This window comes from Crinia signifera, chromosome 5, assembly GCF_055691185.1.
Source record: "Crinia signifera chromosome 5, ASM5569118v1, whole genome shotgun sequence".
In the NCBI taxonomy this organism is placed as follows: Eukaryota; Metazoa; Chordata; class Amphibia; order Anura; family Myobatrachidae; genus Crinia; species Crinia signifera.
Window position 1 is genome coordinate 52,686,323 of NC_139221.1, and position 23,205 is coordinate 52,709,527.

Here is a 23,205-nt window from a genome sequence, read left to right on the forward strand (position 1 = left end):
AACGTTGCTGTAAGTGATCCTCAAAATATCCTCTAAAAATGCCAGCGTCACTCACAGCGACTGTTCTTTTAGTATAAACGAATACAAATACACCCGAGTCAATTAATTGAAGTTTATTTAAATTTCGCATCCAAAAAAAGAACAGTCGCTGTGAGTGACGCTGGCATTTTAATGGATATTTTATGGAGCTCTCACAGCAACATCGGCACTCAAAGGGTTTAACAAAATAAGGTTTGATTGGCAGTTATTCACACCTATTTTGACAAATTCCCTTGGCACTCAAGGGGCTAGGCAAAATAATGGAAACCAACAGAAAATGTTGTCCTATTATTTACAATATAACAATTGAATAATGCCAATGAAATATTTTTCCTAGGTTTATGTCCGATGAGAACTTTAATTTAGAAAGTAAAATGTTTGGGTTGGCAGTATTTGCAATGAGCAGTTTATACAGCTGGATATGTTCAGTATATACCGTAAGCATTTGTAGTGATTGTATCTATGAAGTTATGCCCACATGACTTATCAATTTACTGTGTTTATATTTAGCTTTTGTTGGCTATGGCTAAAACCCTTGTGATAATTTCTCATTTAGGTTCTGCCCAATACGTTAGTTTATTTTTTCGAATTTACAGGTTGAGTAACCCTTATCCGAAATGCTCGCAACCACAAGTTTTTTGGATAAGGGATTTTTTTCATATTTTGGAGTTTTTCTTATTTTCCATACTTACCTGGTCCCCTGGTGGTGCCCCGATAGTCCCCCGGCATCCAAGGCGCTCTTCAGGATCCTCTTCAGTGTCATCTCCAGTCCCAAGGGTTCAATACGCGAGTGCGCGGGCTCACTGGTGATGTCATCGGCGCGCACGCACATTCGCGCAATGCACCCCTGGGACCGGAGATGCTGCTGAAGAGGATCCTGGTGGTCGCTGTGGATATTGGGGGTTGAGGTAAGTATGAAGATATGGGGCAGGGGGGGGGGGGAAGAAATCCTAAAAAAAACATGTTTTTCTGAAATTTTCAGTTTTTGGAATACACGGATAAAGAAGACCCAATCTGTATTGACTTTTGTGGTAATCCCAGGGTTTTACGACAGCTTGTGTTTATTCATTTATGGCTTGGTATAGAATGCCAACATGGAGATATTGCGAAATTGTGCAGTTTATGGCCAGTATTCAATGATAATTATCGTTATGTGCAGCGAATCCTGTTTAGGAATCCATTTGCAGGGTTCCGGAGGGCTGGAGCATTCGCTGCCAGCCCTCCCTCTCACCCTATTCAACGTCTCAGGGGCTCGCTGCCCCTGGCGGCAATTTTTAACCCCACCCCCGGCAAATGCCGCAGAGGCCTGGGGGACGGCGGAATGCAGGGAGATGGAAGCCCTCCCTGCCTGTAACGGAATGTGTGGGGGAGTAGGAGGGCTCCCCGGGACACAGGCAGCAGCAGCTGCCGCCACGGGAGAGCTGGCAGGGGAGGTGGTGGAGGGAGCGCTGCGCTGGTCCTGCTCGTGCTTATGTAATGAGCGGGACCAGGCGCAGTACCTTTATTTTAAAAGATCACATTCCAGTTCACAACTAAACACAAATATGGACCTCCAAACACCCACCTTGGTGATCCGTGGAGCCCGTGTGATGAATTTAAACACACGGTCCCAAGAAAACCAACCAAAGGGGGTGGGAAGGACCAATAATCGGGCGCACAGTAATCGATTTTGTCAATTGACCAATAGGATTTTCAAAGAAGAGTGTTACTTGCTGCTCTCAATTAAGGCTCTCTGTGGTCCTTAATAAAGTTAAATACAAGAAACAAACAGAATATTTTTCTAGAGAGCGCAAGAAACACTGCGAAATATAATCGTATAAAAATACAAATTTATTTAATCATGGATAAAAATAACATTTAATAAAAAATATACATAACTAAGCATACACTTTGTACATTGATCCCTTGATCAGAATAAAAAAGTATGAAAAGAACCGTGTCCTTTTGCCAATACCTGTCAGAACACTGACAGTTTGTGTACCAATGGCAAATTTATTGTTTGAAGTATTTGTATCCACACATTTTGTATGTTACCAATTATGGTTTATTGGGTGATTGGAAGCAGAAGGAGTCCAGAAATTGCCAATAATATAGATAATGCACTTGGTCTGTGGCTAGGACCCAATTTGTAAATAATAGCAAAAGTCAATGGTATAGGTGCAGGATTTGTATAGCCACCCGTAAACTACTCACTTAGAGCTTCAATCTCCGTCAGCATGAGGTGAATAGGAGCAGATGATGTATTAGATAACAGCTGCCTTCAAGATTTTAGCCGTATGAAGGATTCCACAACCTGACCACAGCACCGAGACCTGCTCGCTGTGTCAGGGAGCCGACCGCCTTCAGAGGGACGCTGCGGGGGAACAGGTGTGTCTGCTGTTAATATCTACCTCAGCTCCCGACGGGTCCTTTGAGCGGCTTGCGCTGCGCTCCGTTTGCAGCGAGAGTGTGCTGATCTCTATATCGCTTGAGACGGTGCTTTTGTAAGCGCAGTGAGGTACGGGTAGGCACAGGGCACGGATCAAATGAAAAACATCCAAGGCATCAATGGCAGAGAGAGTTCTTGACGCGTTTCTCCGTCATGTCAGTTTGACGGTTTCCTCAGAGAAACCGTCAAACTGACATGACGGAGAAACGCGTCAAGAACTCTCTCTGCCATTGATGCCTTGGATGTTTTTCATTTGATCCGTGCCCTGTGCCTACCCGTACCTCACTGCGCTTACAAAAGCACCGTCTCAAGCGATATAGAGATCAGCACACTCTCGCTGCAAACGGAGCGCAGCGCAAGCCGCTCAAAGGACCCGTCGGGAGCTGAGGTAGATATTAACAGCAGACACACCTGTTCCCCCGCAGCGTCCCTCTGAAGGCGGTCGGCTCCCTGACACAGCGAGCAGGTCTCGGTGCTGTGGTCAGGTTGTGGAATCCTTCATACGGCTAAAATCTTGAAGGCAGCTGTTATCTAATACATCATCTGCTCCTATTCACCTCATGCTGACGGAGATTGAAGCTCTAAGTGAGTAGTTTACGGGTGGCTATACAAATCCTGCACCTATACCATTGACTTTTGCTATTATTTACAAATTGGGTCCTAGCCACAGACCAAGTGCATTATCTATATTATTGGCAATTTCTGGACTCCTTCTGCTTCCAATCACCCAATAAACCATAATTGGTAACATACAAAATGTGTGGATACAAATACTTCAAACAATAAATTTGCCATTGGTACACAAACTGTCAGTGTTCTGACAGGTATTGGCAAAAGGACACGGTTCTTTTCATACTTTTTTATTCTGATCAAGGGATCAATGTACAAATTGTATGCTTAGTTATGTATATTTTTTATTAAATGTTATTTTTATCCATGATTAAATAAATTTGTATTTTTATACGATTATATTTTGCAGTGTTTCTTGCGCTCTCTAGAAAAATATTCTGTTTGTTTCTCACATTCCAGTTCACCTTAAAAAGATATTGAATGCAAAGCAGTGAATCACGGTAAAAATCATGCTGAAAGCAGTTCTCCATCCTAGCATTGAATACACTCTCGGCCAATCCCAGTGAAAACCCCATTGAAATACACCAGCGAATTGCAGCGAGCATGAACCTGAGAACTAGCCGGCATTCACTGTTTGCTTTCGGTGAACAGTGAACATTGAATAGGGTGAATCACATTTTCAGGGGAAAAAATTCACTGCAAGGAGTAAAAACAGCCCGATTCGCCCCCAAAAAACCCGGTGAATCGGGAGCATTGAATACTGGCCAATGAAGCTACAAAGACAGAAACAATAATGTAATCTGTATTTCAGCCCTGGAGAGCATGGACGGCTATTATTACAAGGATAATGTATCTATTGAAGAATTCCAAGCCCAGATTAATGCTGCATCACTGGAGAAGGTTAAGCAGTACAACCAGAAACTCAGGTATGTTCTCCAGTGACTGTCACTCATCTGCCGCATTACATCTGTTGTATACTTATCTGCTTCATGTAATGGGTGATAAATGAATGTGTCCACACGACTTACTGGTAGATAGGAAGCTAGCATGTCATTTGTCCGGCATATAACAGTACACAGGTAACACACTCACTGTAATAAAACTGACATATTACAGGCCAGACCCGGTAATTTCACATAAACTCTGTCATTTACTCCAACTATAGTCAATGAGTGTTATCTTTAAACCTGTCTTCTCCAATGTCTGTACAGAATAGCAGGAAATGTGAGTGTCTGGAAATTGAATTGAATAAATGCTAGATTGCAAAATCCAGAGTATTTTGGTAAAAACAGAAAGTAAAACCTAATAAAAACTGTTAAAAAAACAATATAGGCTTATTGTATGCTGCCCTTTTTATATCCACAATTGCCCCATTTCCTGTTTTTTTTTAAATCCACCCATATAAAAGGTTCTTGCATTAGTGAGTTGGTGATGCTGTCTGGGGATACAGTCATTGGGTCTACAGCAAGTTGGTTGACAAGCGTTGGGTCGACACTGTTAGGTCGACATGGGGATATGTCGACATGGTTCTAGGTCGACATGGGTCAAGGTCAACATGGGTCTTATCCCTGATTTTGAGCCGACGTGCCTACAGGCAGTATTTCATGCCCTACCATCCACTAGGGCATGGCGGGAGAATAAAATAGTGTGCCGAGCGCAGCGAGGCACAGTGCCCGAAGCATCGCAAGCGAAGCGAACGATACGAGGGGATGAAGTGCACTGGAAACTGTGTCCATGTCAACTGTGTCAACATTCGGGTCAAAAAAACAGTGAAAAACTCCATGTCGACCTTTTGACTGTCGACCTAGCCCCTGTCGACATATTGCTTGTGTCGACCTTTTGACCTGTTGACCTAAACCCATGTCGACCTAGACCCATGTCGACCTTTCCCCATTTCCAACAGTGTCAACCTAAAGCTTGTCGACCAACTTGCTGTAGACCCAACAATCCCAACCTGCTGTCTGCAGGGCCGCCATCAGGGGGGACTGCAGGGACTCCAGTCCCGGGCCCAGACACAAATGGGGCCCAGGACTGGAGTTGAAGTATAATTTGTCATAAACAAAGTTCATATTTCCCTTGAAGCAATGTAGAGTTTGTGTAGTGCGGCAAGTGCTGCGGACACGGGTCTCACCAGGCATTCCAGGTGTTCAAGAAAGGGAAGGGGGTCCCTGCCTGTTTTGTCAGTCCCACAATTTCTGATGGTAGCCCTGGCTGTCTCTATGGAGCACACTGGTCCTGTGTGCTTTCGGGAGAACTTGTGCTTTTTATCGGCCCATTTCAATTGGAGAGCTCGATAAAAAACATCAGTATACTAGAGTATCCCCAGAGCTTATTTTTTTCTACATAATTAAGCAAAGCTGTATTATACATTTTCCTAAGTGTGGTGTTTAGTAGCACCCAGAGAGTTTCTACATATTTACCGGCCGCTTCTGGATCACCCACAGTGATCCGAATTCATCCACTGCCCCGATTATCGGGGTTTGCACATTCGCATTTCTGCGCATTTGCAAACCCTGACAGCGAATTTGCGAAGCCAGGAGAAATCATTTGATGGTTGGCGACCCTTGAATCATTTCTCCTGCAGTGGAGGCATGCGAGGATGTGTGTCTTCGTTACATATCCCCTCGCATTTTAACAAGGGAAATCGGCATCAGCGAAGGGGGGGTGGGCGTTAATCTGCATTGCATAGAGGTTGCTGGAACACTCTCCATGTTGAATGGAGGGCATCTGAATGCTCTTTTATGTTCTTTGTATTGCATATCTGGTTCTGAATGCAATTTGATTACACATCTCTTAAATATTTGCTTTGCGTATATATGCTATGTGCTGTATTAAAGGATACTCCAATAAAGGCTGAGTAAGCTCGGAATGTGACGTCTGCTTCCTGTAGTTCCACACAGGCCCCATGAGGCCTTCTTAATGCATGTCAGGGATGTTACTCTTTTGATTAGTTAAACAGTCTTAAAGCAAATGAACATCTTCCGAGTTTGTGAGAAACAATCAAAATAATTGTTCTGAATTAAAAGCCTTAGAACAGAATGTTACAATTAATTTTCTTATTAATCCTTAAAGTAATTTATCTAATGGACTCACAATGAAATTATTTTGTACGTGTGGCCACTTTGTCTTGATAGAATGCCAGTGCAGGGGGGATACTGTATGTATATTATTTGAGATGACAAGACAATAGTATTCAAGAATCACCATCATTCTTCCTAAATACAGGACATATTCTACTGTTTTTAAATGAAAGCTCTCAGTGGATAATTTGAGGCACTTGGCTGTGTATCTGGCTAAATATTGAGCGTTATTTATAAGACTGAACCCTGCTTGTAACTACTAAGTGTCATAGGGGCAGATTCAATTATCCAAGCAGTTCACGGTGCGGCTGCAGCTCAGCCAGAAGCTATTCACTTACTACCCCCAAGCCATGCGCTAAGCCGCTGAGGGTGCACGGATATTTCATTGCAGCATCAGGTATTGCGCAGGACAACCCATAGATTCTGGGCACTTAGCACAAATATGAAGGGTAACACATTGGGAATTTGACTTGTTTTTAAAAATCCCTGCAGCTAATTAATCATTGGCATAGGCTTGCACAAATATTTAACCAACTAAATGAAGTACTGTATGTTTCCTTATAAGAAAGCAAGGGCATAAGGAGAGGTGTGCAACTGTACAATGCCAAGAGGGCAGCAGCGTTGCTGCCCCAGTCACAGCCTTCTCTGGCTTGTGGGGTATCTGGAGAGGTGCTTGATGACCAACTGGCTCCTCCTGAAATGGTTCCCACTTTGTGGCATCACAATGTCTCATGTCCTAGGGTGCCCATAGCCCCTGTAGGCAAATTGAATTGATCATAATTTAATTTAAGATGGCTAACTACCACTACACAGGGGACTCACCACAAGTCAAAAGTGACAATCACAGCTTCAGCCACCCTACAGATTATCATCTGGGTGGTCACTTTGAGGACCCCCACACATCCCCACACAGTGGCAACCTGTGGGACTGTTACCAGCAAACACCACTTACTGCCACCTTTGCCTTGTGGTGAGTCCCCTGTGTAGCAGCAATTACAGCTCCACCTGCCCTGCAGATTATCATCTGGGCGATCATCGGCTATACTTGGTCCCCGCAGCTTTGACGGAATTTACGGTGGGCAATGAAGCTGCATTATCCTATGTGGGAAACCATGGCACATACAGCTAGCACTCCAGGAGTCTCCTAAAGTGCCCAGCTGCCTTTAAGATCTGGCAGTAAGGAGTGTCATTGTGGACATCGAAACCCACACCTCTATGCTTCTGGTGCCCTGTGGTGTTTAAACACACATAAAGGAACACCCATTGTTACCCCATGTGTCTAACAGCTAATTTATTCCTACCCATCATTCAGTGGCCATGTGGCCATTAGTGAATTAGACCAATTGGTCTGCAGTTACCCCCGAGTGGTATATCACTTTTTGAGTCATTCAATTTTTTTAGCTATATATACACATATATGCTGATAGCTTTTATCTTTTCATTCTAATTATTGTTTTATGTATTGTCCTGTCATTTGTGATTTGTTTTATTTCATTTTTTTATTAAATTGTTTCCTCATATATGCACTAAGCGCCCAACAGTTTTGTTCTTTGTCCATAATTTAATTTAAGCTACTTAATTTTACATTTTATATTGGTTCTTCCATATGTCTGTATTAACAGTTTCTTATATAGCGCACACATATTCTGCAGCACTTTTCAGAGAATATTTGAACACTCACATCAGTCCCTGCCCCAGTGGAGCTTACAATCTATATTCCATACCACATGTACACGCACACACAGACATTGTAGGGTTCATTTTGTTGGGAGCAATTAGCCTACCAGTATATTTTTGGAATGTGGGAGAAAACCGAGTACCCGGAGGATACCCACGAAAGCACGGGGAGAATATACAAACTCCGCACAGTTAGGGCCATGGTGGGAATCAAACCCATGACCTCAGTGCTGTTAGGCAGTAATGCTAACCATTACACCATCAGTGCTGCCCAGTGTTGCAAGGAAGGGGGTACGGCGTGGTACGGAGTACCTGTAAGAAATATGTTGCAGGTACGCAGTACCACTTACCCCCTGACCCCCTGTCTATTCTATTTTTATTTTAAGTCTAAATATCTGCAGCCTGCCCACACAGCGTTATGATTGGTGCTGTATGCAGCTACTGGCTACTGCTGATTTAGCCTGTCACACTGACAGGCATCAGCGGTGCCGACAGCATGAAGAGCAGGCTCCACAATTGTAAGCACAAGCTGCCCGGCTCTCCCCCAAGCAAGAGCCAACCCACCCCCAGTCATTCCCTGTTTCTCATTCCCTTTCTCCTGATGCCATGTCACTATTGTCATTTAGTCACTCCTCTAGCTTTGTGTGACCATGCCCCCTCATGACACATGGCCACGCCCATTTTTTTTTTTACGGCTATCAGTACCACCAAGAAAAAAATTCTACTTGCACCACTGGTGCTGCCCAGATAGATACTTGAGTTACCATGGGGGACCACTCTAAAAAATAAACAGCAAAGTATTAATGCAGGAAATACTTTCACTGGACCTTGTGAAAATATATATTTAATGGAAAGAATTTTGCTACAGGCACTATAGATTGTAAGCTTGCAAGCAGGGCCCTCCTACCATTTTGAATGTCAGTAACTACCCAGTAGTTTTCTCTCTATTACCAATTGTAAAGCACAACGGAACTTGCTGCACTACTGTATATAAGAAACTGTTAATAACAGTTATATAATAAAGATATACAAATCCTGCTTATTCCCCTGGGATCTTGCTTTCAATTCACTTCAATAAAATGGTCAATAAGATCATGAAGCCAGCATTTCCATTAGGAATGTGGTACAAAATTTGATTAAACAGCAGCACAAATGTTTAATTAAGTGAAGTGCCCTATAATTGTATGCACAGAGCAGGTTGTAATGTTGTAAAATAGTCAGTATAGAGTAGAAGGGATAACGTTTATGTAATAAATTATTAGTGTCCTTTAGCCTCATTGTTAGTCACTAAACAGTACCATATTTGTTAGTATTCTTTATATGTATAGTGTAATAATATATTATGCATTACTATACAGAGAATGATTAATCATTTACAGTCTACCAGTCTACCTCAGTGGAGCTGAGTCAAAGGTGCCTATTTCACAAGTTTTGAAAAGCCTAGCCTTTGGCTCCCTACTGGCATCTCAGACTGGTCTTACTGTTTCCCCACAGAGAAGCTGGATAGGTTAGTCCACTGCACAAAAGCATTATGCAGTCACAATGTCTATGTTTAAGTTATGTATACTGTATATTCCCAATGTTTACAGCAAAAGGTCAACATAAAGATGGAGCCCCTCTCTTTCACTCTCAGCGCTCGCCAGAACCTTCCCGCTGGCAAGCGCAGGTAAAGAGGGACTCCATCAGACTGGGACACGCTTCCCAGTCACTCAGCGGTGTGACCCTGCCCATCTCCACTTCAGGGAGACGGGCAGGGTTAGGGGGGGTTCGGGGCGGCGGTGTGGGCCGGCAATGGCGGCAGGGAGCTCCATCGGAACGGGGCGTGCAAGCATCTCGTACACGCGTGCCCCCTTCCGACGGCTGGCGGCAGCGCCCCTGCAAGGAAGATCAGTGCTCCATCTGTATATACAAATTTTGACATATTTAATGCCAACACCTGCAAAATGTCAACATTGGCAGAACAACAATGATATCAGAAATTGTCATAATGTCAAATTGCAGGGTCTGGTGCCATCAAAGATGGCTAAGTAACAGAAGGAAAAGCACATGAGGGAAGAGGGCCCTGCTCATGACAGCATATAATCAATTCAATGTAAAATCTGAAATATAACTTTTATTTTATCAAATATTGGGAAAACGAAACAGGTAAATCAGCAAGAAGCAATGGGTTCTTAAGCTTACTTAAAGACCAGTTTATTACACAAACGGTAGAAACTCCAACTCGTGATGAGGCGCTCTTGGACTTAGTATTAACAAATAACACAGACTTAGTTTCAAACACAAAAGTAATTGAACAATTAGGGAATAGTGATCACAATATGGTTTCACTGGAAATCAACTTCAGTAAATTACATCAAAAAGGATCTGCAAAAATACTAAACTTCAGAAAAGCGAACTTTGAATTATTCAGGGAAGCCCTAACAGGAATTGGGTGGGAAACGGTTATGGAGGGAAAAAATGCAGAGGAAATGTGGGATACTCTAAAAAAGGTGCTTGATTCACTAACTATTGAATACATTCCTAAAGTAACTAAAGGTAAATTCAACAAAAAAAAGCCACCATGGTTGGACAAAGAAGTAAGGTCAGCTATCAACAATAAAACCAGAGCCTTTAAATTCTATAAAAATAACTTGAATGAGGAGGCATTCGCAAAATACAAAGAATCAAACAAAACTTGTAAAGGGGTAGTCAAAGCAGCTAAAATATTATATGAAGAGTGCATAGCCGCTGAAAGCAAAAACAACCCAAAGAAATTTTTTAAATACATAAATAGTAAACGTTTAATTAAGGAAAACATAGGCCCACTAACTGATACTAGTGGAAAAAGTGTTACTGAGGACAAGGGAAAAGCAAAACTGTTAAATGAGTTCTTCTCATCAGTATTTACTAAGGGAGAGCAGACTGTGGAACGAACATTTACCACAAACGGGACAAATAAGCCAGATCTCATTGTGGATTTCACGCCGAAAGAATTAATACTGAGGCTAAGCAAACTCAAAACAAATAAGTCACCAGGGCCAGATGGGATTCATCCGAGGGTATTAATGGAATTAAGGGATGAACTAGCTACCCCCCTACATTATATCTTTAGCAAGTCACTATCGTCAGGTATAGTACCAAAAGATTGGAGAATAGCAGAGGTAGTGCCAATATTCAAAAAAGGAAAAAAGGAAGATCCCGCTAATTACAGACCCGTTAGTTTAACATCAATTGTGGGTAAACTATTTGAAGGATTTTTAAGGGATGGTATCCAGGAATATTTAGATCATCACCTTCTACTCAGTACTAACCAACATGGGTTCGTGAAAAATCGTTCATGCCAAACTAATCTACTAGGGTTCTATGAAGAGGTTAGCAAAAACCTCGATAATGGAAATGCTGTAGATGTGATTTTCCTAGATTTTGCTAAAGCATTTGATACTGTCCCACACAAGAGATTGATTAATAAAATGGAGAACCTAGGATTGGGTGAAAATATCTGCAGATGGGTAGGGAATTGGCTATGTAATAGAGAACAAAGAGTGGTTGTGAATGGTGCCGTATCAGATATGATACCGGTACTAAGTGGAGTGCCCCAGGGTTCGGTTTTGGGGCCCATTTTGTTTAACATTTTTATTAACGATATTGGGATAGGGTTACCCAGCAATGTATCCATCTTTGCGGACGATACAAAACTTAGCAAAGTCATCAAATCACCAGAAGATGTCACCATGCTTCAAAATGATCTTGCAATTCTAGATGAGTGGGCAAAAAAATGGAAGATGAGGTTCAATGTAGATAAATGTAAGGTTATGCACCTTGGGAGACACAACCAGTATGCAAGTTACAACCTTAGCGGAGAGGAACTGGGTAATTCCATACTTGAAAAGGATCTAGGAGTCCAAATAGACAGCAATCTAGGATGTAGTGCCCATTGTAATGTAGCTACAAAAAAGGCCAACAAAATTCTGGCATGTATTAAGAGGGGAATGGAAACTAGGGACTCAAGGGTAATTATGCCACTATATAAAGCATTGGTGAGACCTCACCTAGAGTACGGAGTACAGTTCTGGGCCCCACACTATAAAAAGGACATCATAGAATTAGAAAAAGTCCAAAGGCGAGCAACAAAGCTTATTAGGGGAATGGAGAATTTAAGCTACGGGGAGAGATTAAGCAATTTGGGACTATTTACATTAGAAAAGAGACGTTTAAGGGGGGACATGCTCAACATGTACAAGTATATCAAGGGCCAATATAAGGAACTGTCACACACCCTATTTTCTACTAGAAAGGAATCTAGGACGCGAGGGCATGAGTATAGATTAGAAGAAAAAAGATTTCATTCAGCTAGTAGAAAGAATTTCTTTACGGTCAGAACAGTCAAACTCTGGAACTCTCTTCCCAGAGAGGTGGTAATGGCTGGCTCATTAAATGCGTTCAAGGCAAAGTTGGACAAACATTTACTGGAGAAAAACATCCATGGGTACAAATAAGAAATATAATTTGTCTGTAAAATACCAGAACCAACCAAATCAGCAATGGATATCTATACCAGGTTGAACTAGATGGACGCAAGTCTTTTTTCAGCCTTACCTACTATGTAACTATGTAAATAAAATAGTGATTTGATTATATCAAAAGAAAAATGACAGGAGTAAATAAAAAGTGTGGTATATGCACATTTATTAACAATGTTCCACTTTTATCTTGAGATGCACCTATTACTATGCACAGGGAACTGTTCTATGTGATATGTGTGCTAGTCTATACTAGGGGTTATCCACATATAGAAGAAAAAGTACAATGCCTTTATTAAAAAGTATTTTATTCATTCTTTTAAGATGAAATACAAGTGAACATATATCAATATATACTATACATAGGTGAAATATATGTTTAAGCTTTATACAATCCAATTTATATACATGTGTAATAATAAAGTTTGCAGTGTCTAAATCAGTGTTTGTTATTACACATGTATATGTATTGGATTACAAAGAAATTGACTCAGCCATTTAGGGGTTTATTTACTTATATAGGAGTTCTATTGAAGATAGGATGTTGCTAAGGGCAACCAATCAGATTCTATCTATTATCTTCTAGAGGGTGCTAATTAGATAAAAAGTGTAATCTTATTAGTTGCTATGAGCAACATCCCATCTTCAATATAACTCCCATCTTAGTAAATAAACCCCTTAGGGAGCACCAGTGGCGGCTGCAGCGCCAACCATACATTATCTACCACACTTAACGCGTTTCAGGATAACGCGTTTCAGGATAAGTACCTTCTTCTGAAGAAGGGACTTATCCTGAAACGCGTTAAGTGTGGTAGAGGAGGAGGTCTTTCCCTTGGTGAAGCAGCTGGCATATCGAGTGTGGAGCAGCTGACTGGTCCAGACCGGGTGCTGCTCAGTACGCTTGTATTTACATCTGTGGCTGCTGATTTGCCTGGGGACTCCCCTTATATGCTTTTAAAAACGTCTTTGTTTGTGAGTGCACTTTATAATTAAACTTCATGTTTTTTAAACGTTATTTGCAATCTGTTCTCTGTTCTTCTTATGGAGAAAATCTGAGGACCCTATGTATATTGTCAGACCTATTGGACAATAGGACAACTATCAGGACAAATTTGGGCATATGGTGATATAAGACCCTTATGCTTATATATCTGTGTGATTTATGGGAACACCTTAAGCGCTATACGCCTACACAAAAACCCTTTTTTTGCTATGTTGTTTAACAATGACAATAAACTATTATCTTATCTTAAATGGGGCAATGCAGTATTTACACTCAAGTAGCTACAATTTGTTTGTAATGTACTGTAGCTTCTCCCCTACATAACTCCTCTCATTGCAATAGCTCCTTGGTTTTGCTGAGTGAATTACCCAGATAATTGCTACAGAAGGATCCGTAGGTGTATGCTTTTTCTATTCAGCTCTGGTCCAGTTGGCAAGGAGGCACTGTACTGTGTAGCAGATTTTCTTTCTTCAGTGAATGAAGGGCCACAAATCTGTTCAGGAATACTGTAGCTTGGAAGCTTCAGGCTATGTCCTTGAGTGTTATGTATCAGATCATGACTTTTAGGGGCCCATTGCTTTGAGTTTCCTGTAGATTGTGGTATTGTAGCTGGGCAGATTCTATGTCCTCACTTCTAAAATGTTATAGTTTGTCTGATTGTATACAGTGACCACACGATTAGTAGTTATCCCCAGAGAAAATTGGATTTTTGGGTTTACTGTTGAATCCCTTTGCCTAAGTCCAATTTCAGAAATTTCGCTCCACCCTTCAATATTAATGGTTCTGTGGTTACAGTCTGATTATTTATTGTAATCCTAAAGGTGGCCATACACGGAGTGATGCGCTCCATACTTTTTATACTAGATCGCATCGCATCTATTACTTAAAGCTAGCAATGTGCTATAGCAGTTTATTTTTTTAAATAGATGCGATGCGTTCTAGTACAAAAAGTACGGATTGTGCATACTTTATGTTCTGTGCAATATGTGCAGGAGAGCGCATCACATTGCATGGGGAAAACGCTCCATTTATGGGCACCTTATCTTTGGGCCTAATTGTTAAAGAGAGAGTTAGGAGATATTGCAGCTTATATACTGGCAGCACTACAGTACGTATGTTGTAATGGTTTGAGTACCTAATCCAGGATGTGCCTTCTATTTCTCCAGGTTAGTAGCAAACCCTAAATGGATTTATAGAAAGATTTTAATGTTAAGTTCAAAGATCCTATTTCTTAATTTTTTTATTGCGGTTTGATATCAAAAAGTTATTCTACAGGGTGTCCCTAAAGTACGGCCACATAGGCAAAAATGCATATTTTCATGAAATAAAATGAATGACATTTTCAACAACTTTTGTTTTGGAGTATTAAGAAATAAAATCTTAAATATGGTTTCTTCTTTGAACAAAGCTATATTGGAGGTTAAAAAAAAAGCATATAGTTAATGAGATTTCCTCTGTGTTTAGGCCAGATTTATGAAATCTTTACATTTTAGCTAAAATAATGAATTTGACTCATACTGCATAATTACTATTTGGTAATGTATGTTTCTCTTTTAAGGGCTTTTTACTTGGATAAGACAAATCTGCCTTCAAATACCACATCTAAAGCTGCTTTCATTGATAAGGTAAATCAAATGTAATGCTTTGCTGGGAATCTATACATTTCCATGTAGAGTAATGGCATGATAAGAACTTATACATGCAGAGCTGAGTGGAACAAAAATATTAAAAGAAATCTATAAACACAAACATTTGTCTCCATTTGATTGAATGTAGCAAGCTTCTGAAATTGTTTAAACATGCTTGAGTGATGTTCTCATTTCCTAGCAGCTGATAGGCTACAGCAAGCATGATAGAAAAGTAATCAGAATACAGAGCGTTTAATGTGTAATAAATATAGAAGAATGTTATTTAGAATATATTAGCATTTGTGAATGTTACATATCTACGTGCAGTATGTGCATTATATTGGATAGCTTGTCAAAAAGGAAGTCCACACAAATATAGTTGTGGAAATATGAATACCACACAACCGATTATGTCATTTACAATTTGTAATTCTTACGTCTTGAGCCACCTTCCGACAAAGAATAAGCATACAGACAGACCAGCGCGGGGAGCGTGTGGCAAGGTAAGTATGTATGTCTGCGTATGTGAATGCATGTATGTAATAAGGTTTTACCGAACATGGTGTGTGTGTGTAATTACCGGTATTTTAATTTTGGTCATGCTGTGGAATGAAATATCCCTGTGGGCCCTTTAATGTCCGCATCCTGGGACTTGTGGTTCTCCAAATCTCTGCATGCAAGGGAGGCTTGCTGAGACTTGTTTTTCCACAACACAGCCCAAGGTTAAAGTTTCAATCAATTTTTTACAACAAAAATATCAGCCCAGCGTCCACTGCCCAGGGAAACCGGGGGCAGCCCTGGGCTTCAGCCCCGGAAGGGTTAAGCCTGGGGGGACCCCTTTATTGGGTGGTCCCCACTCCCTCAAGTATCCCTTGCAGGGCTGTCCAGCCAGGTTGTTCATGTTTCGGCCGGGGTCCTTGTGTAAAAGTGTCCCCCAGCTGTGGCAAGATACCGCACATGAGCTTGGGGCTGGTTATGCTGGATGGGGAGGACCCCACACTGTTTTATCTTAAAATTTTTACTCGTGGACACTTTTTTTTGGACAGAACCATGCACAGATCTCACTGATCTGTGCATGGTTTTGTCAAACTCGCCAGCCTTGACCTGGTCTATATTTTGGGGAAATTTTTGGTAATGTTTAGGGTGTGATTTGAAAAACTGCACCCTATTACATTTGTGATTTTGGTGTTTTCTATGAGAAAACATCTGGATGCGATTTTTGAAGTGTGATTTTTTTGGGGGTGTTCATGGGAAAAATGTGCGACTTTTACCACAACTCACAAGCTACTACATGTGCAAATTTCGGAAAACGTGTAAATTTGGCCATTTTTGACACATATTTGACCCTATTACAGATGGAGCCCCACTCTTTCATTGCCGGCACTCGCCAGAACCTCCCCGCTGAAGAGCGCTGGCGGAGAGGGACTCCATCAGACTAGGACACGCGTGCGTCTCACACGCACGCGCGTCCCAGTCGCTCGGTGGTGTGACCTTGTACGTCTGGGGACCGGGGAGGCGGCGGACAGCAGCTGGGAGCTCCGTCGCCTTCTGACGGCTGGCGTGGCCTGGCAGCTGGCGGATGCCGGCTCCATCTGTACATTTCACCAGGGGCGGATTTAGGGGTCGGGCCGCCCCTAGGCACTTACAAAACCGTCACTGCATTTCACCCAATGTCTTTGAGATTGTTGCTTTAAAGGGGTAGTAGTTAGATCTATCACCTCCCTATGCTAGTTGTAGTTTGTAGTTTACAACTTGGCAGCTAACCACTATTTTTTTTAGTTCAATTGCAAGTGTCTAAGGAACATTAAGCTCATAACACTTCAGAGAAATCGCTTTATCATATTGATTTTCGTCCATAGTGCAACAGAAAAAAAAAACAAAATGTCATTTTCAATGCACATCTCCAATGAATTTATTTATGAATGTTTTCTTTTTGAACTATACTAAATGTTTTGCTCATTCATTTAATTTTTAGCTGATGAGGCCGCTCAATGCTTTGGATGAACTGTACCGGTTGGTGGATTCATTTATTCACTCCAAACGTACAGCAGCTTGTGCTTACACAGCTTGTGGTGCCTCAGGAGTGGGACTGCTCTCAGTGTCCTCAGAACTGTGCAACCGGCTCGGAGCATGCCATGTTATAATGTGCAATAGTGGAGTGCACCGGTATGTAAAGTTATTCTATTTTTCTTCAGTTACAGCGTAAATATGAATAGACTGTGACCTCTAGAGCAGGACCCTATCCCCTCATGTGATTATCTATCCCTCACTTAGGGCCATATGTATCAAGCTTCAAAAGTGATAAAATGTAGAGTGATAAACAGCCAGCCAATCAGCTCCTACCTGTCATGTTACAGGTTGGATTTGAAAAATAACAGATGTGAGCTGATTGGCTGGTTGCTTATCACTCTCCATTTTTAGCACTTTTTGAAGCTTGATACATCTGGCCCTTATACTGTACTTATCTCCTCCCCATTGCTAATAAACCTTGTATATAGCCAGTGCTATTGTGGGGGTATTACCAGTCGCACCAAGAGGGGGGGCAGGTATTTTTTTACCCAGGACCCAGTCCCTGTTTCCCCATTGCAGGGAGCCGGGCAGTGGGGAGAGAGATGACAGCACAGCCTCTCTTCCCAGCCCAGCACACAATGCTCAGTGCTGTATGTTGAGCTGGGGAGAGAGAGGCAGCTGCAGCCTGTTCTCTCTCTCCCTGTCACTCACACCCCCACCGTCCCACACAAATGGGTCTTTTTTTAACGGCGCCTGGCCAAACTTTCGGTGCCCCTGGGTATTACAGCAGCATATCTGGTAATGTTTATATAGTGCAGTGTTTTGTTTTGTAAATTATTTTAAATGTTTTAGGTTTGCTCTGTTTCTGTACTTTGTTAGACGCTGCAGACCCCTTCTTGCACCATATAATAGTCATACGCCCACATTTCCAACTGTATAACTACCAATTTTATATCTATAAAGAGCATAGATTATGGAGTATATTCATTTGATGTCGAAACTGCCGTCTTGCCGAAAAGAAGGCAGTTTTCAACATTAATAGGTCGGAAGGGGTTCCGACCTATTCAGTGTTAGCTGTTTCTTTTCGGCATGTTTTGACCTACCGAAAACCTGGTGGATTGACAGAACGCCCACATTTCCAACTGTATAACTACCAATTTTATATCTATAAAGAGCATAGATTATGGAGTATATACATTTGATGTCGAAACTGCCGTCTTGCCGAAAAGAAGGCAGTTTTCAACATTAATAGGTCGGAAGGGGTTCCGACCTATTCAGTATTAGCTGTTTCTTTTCGGCATGTTTTGACCTACCGAAAACCTGGTGGATTGACAGAATAGCCGTAAATCCACCTCCATTTGTTGGAAACACAGCTAAAACCGAAAGGTTTTGCCATGTTTCTGGCCGTCTCAATCTAAATTGAGGCAGGGGGGATGGCACCGTGTGAGCATCAGCAGCTTACATGGCGCCTCCTCCAGTCTGCCGCCTCCCGTAACCTCCTGCCTCCTCCCGTCCCGCCGCCGGGCCAGGTGAGAGCAGCTCAGCCGGCCCCATACCGGCTCCCGCTGCTGGCCGGGTGGTCATCAGTCAGCTGCATTGAATAATGGATAACGGGGGGAGAGTGTGGTGAATGGGGCATATGTGAGTATGGTAATGCCTGCAAATGACATTCCAGTGGATAGGAAGGTGACTGTGCTGTGGGGAAGGAATTGTCATGTAAGGTGGAGACAATTTTCTCAGTTTTGCTTGAGTTTTTTTGGAATGCTCTGGTTTTCACTCCGGCGTATGATCACCAGAGCGTGGAGGTCGGGGGGGGGGGGGGGGTGGTTGGAGGTTGGAGTGACAGGAGGTGTGGGACAGCCGGCTTAGGCAGCGGTAAGGCTTACCACTGAAGTGGTTAATGGTCACCACCAACTGCAGTTTTAATGTTTGCATTAGATAAGAAAAGAGGAAAAAAAACTGTAAAGATTATAATATGAATAACATGGTTTAGATGGAATAGTAGCTTTGGGCAGAACTTTGCTTATAATACTTGTGTTTACGCCTGCATTTATACAAGTAGGACATCATTCCTGAGATTGGCTGCCGTCCTAATACCCAAGCAGTAAACTTATGCACATGAAATGAACTTTGCTTGCCTTCAGTGCTCATCATAATGCTAAATGCAATAATTAAAGTCTGTTCTGAAACTATAGTAATTTTTAAAATGAGGTTGCTATTTAAACTGGATTAAAACTGTTTGTAAGTGTCCTTGTTTCTTCTCATTAGCTATAATGATGTGCAGCCTTTGGATTACTAGTGACAGTGTGCTTGCCAATTAACATAAGGGTTTACCATCTGACGGATACAGTGAGGACACAGCATGAGGATGCTTTCATAGATATTGTTAACGATCACATTCAAGTTTTTCGATACTAAGGACAAAAAACAGTATTTACTGCACCGAAGGTTGTTTTGACTTTCTAAATAGAAACTGCAGTCCATTGTGTCAGAGTCTAAACCAATGGTTCCCAAACTGTGTGCCGTGGTACCCCGCAGGTGCCTTGGAGCACTTGCAGGGAAGCCCTGGGTTGGTGGTCCGTGTACAGTTCAAATTAATTATAACATACATCCTGACTGTCCCGTTTTTTGCGGGACCACCCCGTTTTTTGGGGAAGGGCCCGCGTCCCTCCTGGGGACGGCAGTGTCCTGCGGCAGGGGGCAGTTGGGAGTCCAGGTTGAAGGGAATAGACGCTGTGTGCATGCGCACAGCATCTATTCTCTTCTGGCTGGGGGGACAACAGCGATGCAGAGGGCGTGGCCTGAGGCTGTGGCATCCCTGTGAGACCACACCCCTTTTTGCTCTGTTCCTCTACTTCCCTTTAATTTAGAATTACCATCACCTGTGGTGAAACACCTTTCTTATCACTTTACCTGTTCAAAACAGGTGATGGCAATCATACATTAGGAGGGAAGTACAGAAACAAAACATTGTATCCCTCCTGGAGAGGGTCATGTTGGGAGGTATGATAGCATATTGTGCTGCGCAAATGCACTGGTGGCCAGGAAAGTTCACCCTGAACAATGCTAAATGATCAACAATTATAGAACAAAACTAGGCAATAAAGCCACGCTCACAAGCTTACAATCTATAGCAGAGCCGGCCCTAGGCATAGGCAAACTAGGCAAATGCCTAGGGCGTTTGGAATGCCTAGGGGCACCAGCAGCTTCTGCTGATTAAAATGATATGCAGCATGCCTATTCTGTGTGTGAATGAGGCTGTATCTGCATATGAAACCGTGTATTCATGGAAATCACTGTAACATAGCATTCCGTATGCAGGTACAGCCACAGTCGCACAGAGAATATAGACATGCTGCGTATCATTTTAGTCATTGGAAGCTCCTTGTGTGTCATATAACAATGCAAATAAGACGAATTTTCAGCAAAAAAGGCACCCAACGTTAGCAGAACTGTCCAGGAGCTGCATGGCCTATTGAGGCAAGATGTATGCAGAAACATCTGTATCCAAGCAAAGGCAGAGGTCACAGTGTTAGCGGCTGTGCGAGTGCTGTCTGTGGGTGGGTTGGTTGGGCAATAGTGTTCGGCATATGTGTAAGGGGCATTATGTGTGTCATGTATAAATGCATTAATAATGTGTGACATATGTGTAATGGGCATTAGGTGTGTCATGTGTATAAGGGCATTAATATTGTGCAACATATGTGTAAAGGGGCATTATGTCTGTCATTAATAAAGTTTGTCATAATGTGTAAGAGGCATCATGTTTATAAGGACATCAATAATGTGTGTCCTGTGTTAGGGGCCTTATTGTGTGGTATTATCAGGGGTAGGGGGTAGAGAAAGGGGTAGGGGTACAAATTACCCAGGCCAAAGTCTGATGGAAGGGCCCAGTGGGGGCCCCGGGCCCCCTTCTCTTAAGTGACAGCAGCAGCTGCAGCAGCTCTTCTCCTCTGCCCAGCACACACTGCTTTGTGCTGGCTTGCAGTGTGGCCATGGAGGTGCTTAAAATATAATATTTTCTCAGCATTGTTTTCTAAGGGTATAATGTGAATAATGTAAGGAGTAATGTATATAAGGTAAAGTGGTAATACTGTGTGATGTAACGTGAACAAGGTACACCATCACATGATATAATGTGAATAAAGTTGCACTACTGTGTGTGTGGCATAATTTGAATTGGGGGTACTATTGTGTGGCCATGCCCCTTCCCAGCAAGAACACACCCCTGTTTGGGCTGCGCACCAAATGTGTGCACTCTTTCTATTTAAAATATTGCGGGTAGGAGCACCAAAATGATGACTGCTATGATGAGGGTTGATGGTGCTGGGAAAGGGGAGCAGGGTCAGAGGCGGAACTTCTTCAAAATCTTGCCTAGGGTGTCATTTAGGCTAGGGCCGACTCTGATCTATATGGTGTTTTACTGGAACTGCTGTGTCTGATTTCCCACTAGGCCAGGGTTGCCGACTTATAAATGCTCCTCTCCGGGAGAAGCCCGGAGAGGAGACTTTCCTTACCCGATCGGGGGGCGGGGCTTGACTGTGACATCATTAAGCCCCGCCCCCATTACGAGAAACAGGCAAAATGACTGATCTCTATGGAGGGGGAGGGGCTAAAATGACGCGATTGTGCCATTTTAGCCCCTCCCCCTCCTCTGAGACCCGCGGATTGCGGCATTTAAATGCCGCGATTCGGGGGGCTCAGGGGGGTCCACCAGATTCCGGGAGGGTTGCCCACCCTTCCGGGGGGCCGGGAGGAGGACCCGATTTTCGGGAGACTCCCGGGAATTCCGGGAGGGTCGGCAACCCTGCACTAGGCAAGTGTGTAGGGGCAGCAATCTGCTGCCAGGTTCCATAGGCTTCAGTTACATGGAGATTTTCTGAATAGGGTGGAGCCAGATACTGCTGTGTTTATACAGAGCCACCTGTCAGAGCTGCACATCTATGTTTTATCCATCTGACCCCACCCCAATGTATAATAGCAGCTCCTGAACCCGGCTCTCACTGTTGCTAGGGAGCTTACATTCTTTACTGCCTTTAATGGAAGGCTGCCAGCTGTCTAAGATAGCCAGTGGTGGCAACAGAGGTGGTACTGCAGCAGAGTCCAAAATTCAAATAGGGGAGCCAAACCGACTGTCAGTGAGTCAGTTTGTAATGGAAATTGTCAGTGGCATATTTATAAGGGTGCACTAGTACTCAGACTCTATTGCGCTGCAGTGAACAGAGAGGAGATGGCCCAAACGGAGGAGTTCTTCGTATCTTAACGCGCCCCTGGCAGTTGGTGGCAGTTGCTGCGCCTCCACTATTTGAATTTTAAACTGTGCTGCAGGCTGCAGCCCCACCTCAATATTTTTGTGCCTAGGGGTAGCCTAACCCCTAATTCCACCATGAAGACCGATCATAGGTTTATCTGTTCCTTTAATAATTTTAGGCACATTGACATTTTACTGAGACCCCTTCAAATGAGTACAATCACAGAACATGGCCCTCAGGCCAAAAACGGATGTACAGTCTGATTTATAGTGAAAAGGCTAGGAATTTACTCACTTACATCCTAGCCATAGGGTAACTAAGCTTGCCTACTTATACAGAATATATTTTTACTTTCAGTTTACCTTCATCTATGTCATGTTACTAGGATCTGCTCATTCTTTGCTTTCATTCACTTTGAGAGGGCACATGGAACGTGTCTTCCTGAATGCACAGCGCCACCTATGTGCACCACTTACTAATTACAGGCAGTAGATAAAGTACAAAAATACATATTAATGTGTCAACACCCTAAGAAACAAACTGCAATAATAAGAATACTGTGGACAAAATAGAATTATCAGACCACTAAGGGGTACATTTTTTTAAAGCTTCTAAAAATGAAAAGAGGTGATGTTGCCCATAGCAACCAATCAGATTCTGTCTTTCATTTCTCTATTGCATCCTAGAAAATTATAGACAGAATCTGATTCGTTGCTGTGGGCTACATCCCCTCTTCTCATTTTTTTGAGCTTTCAGGGTTAGCCGTAAATATTAAGTAACACCTGAATGTATCGAGGGAACCTGAAATCTCCCTCTCTCCCTGATTAGAAATCTCCCTCATGTCACCTAGCCCACGTTACACTGTTACAGGTGGAGCACCGCTGGTCCTTGCCAGGGGATCGCCAGCATTCCTGCGATGGCAATCGCCAGCGCAGAGGCACTCCATCTGACTGGGACGTGCGTTTGTCTCACACGCACGCGCGTCCCACACGCACGCGCGTCCCAGTTTCCGGACAGCA

The 23,205-nt window shown here is 42.8% G+C and overlaps 1 protein-coding gene across 1 annotated transcript in view; it reads left to right on the forward strand.

The window, feature by feature from the left end:
* The window catches only part of PREX2 (phosphatidylinositol-3,4,5-trisphosphate dependent Rac exchange factor 2), a 284,012-nt gene that overhangs the window by 208,794 nt on the left and 52,013 nt on the right, over positions 1-23,205 (forward strand). Inside the window, exons 35-37 of the mRNA XM_083187220.1 lie at positions 3,849-3,963; positions 14,855-14,921; positions 16,900-17,090. Of these exons, the coding sequence (XP_083043346.1) occupies positions 3,849-3,963; positions 14,855-14,921; positions 16,900-17,090 (373 nt within the window). The remainder of the gene's footprint in view (positions 1-3,848; positions 3,964-14,854; positions 14,922-16,899; positions 17,091-23,205) is intronic.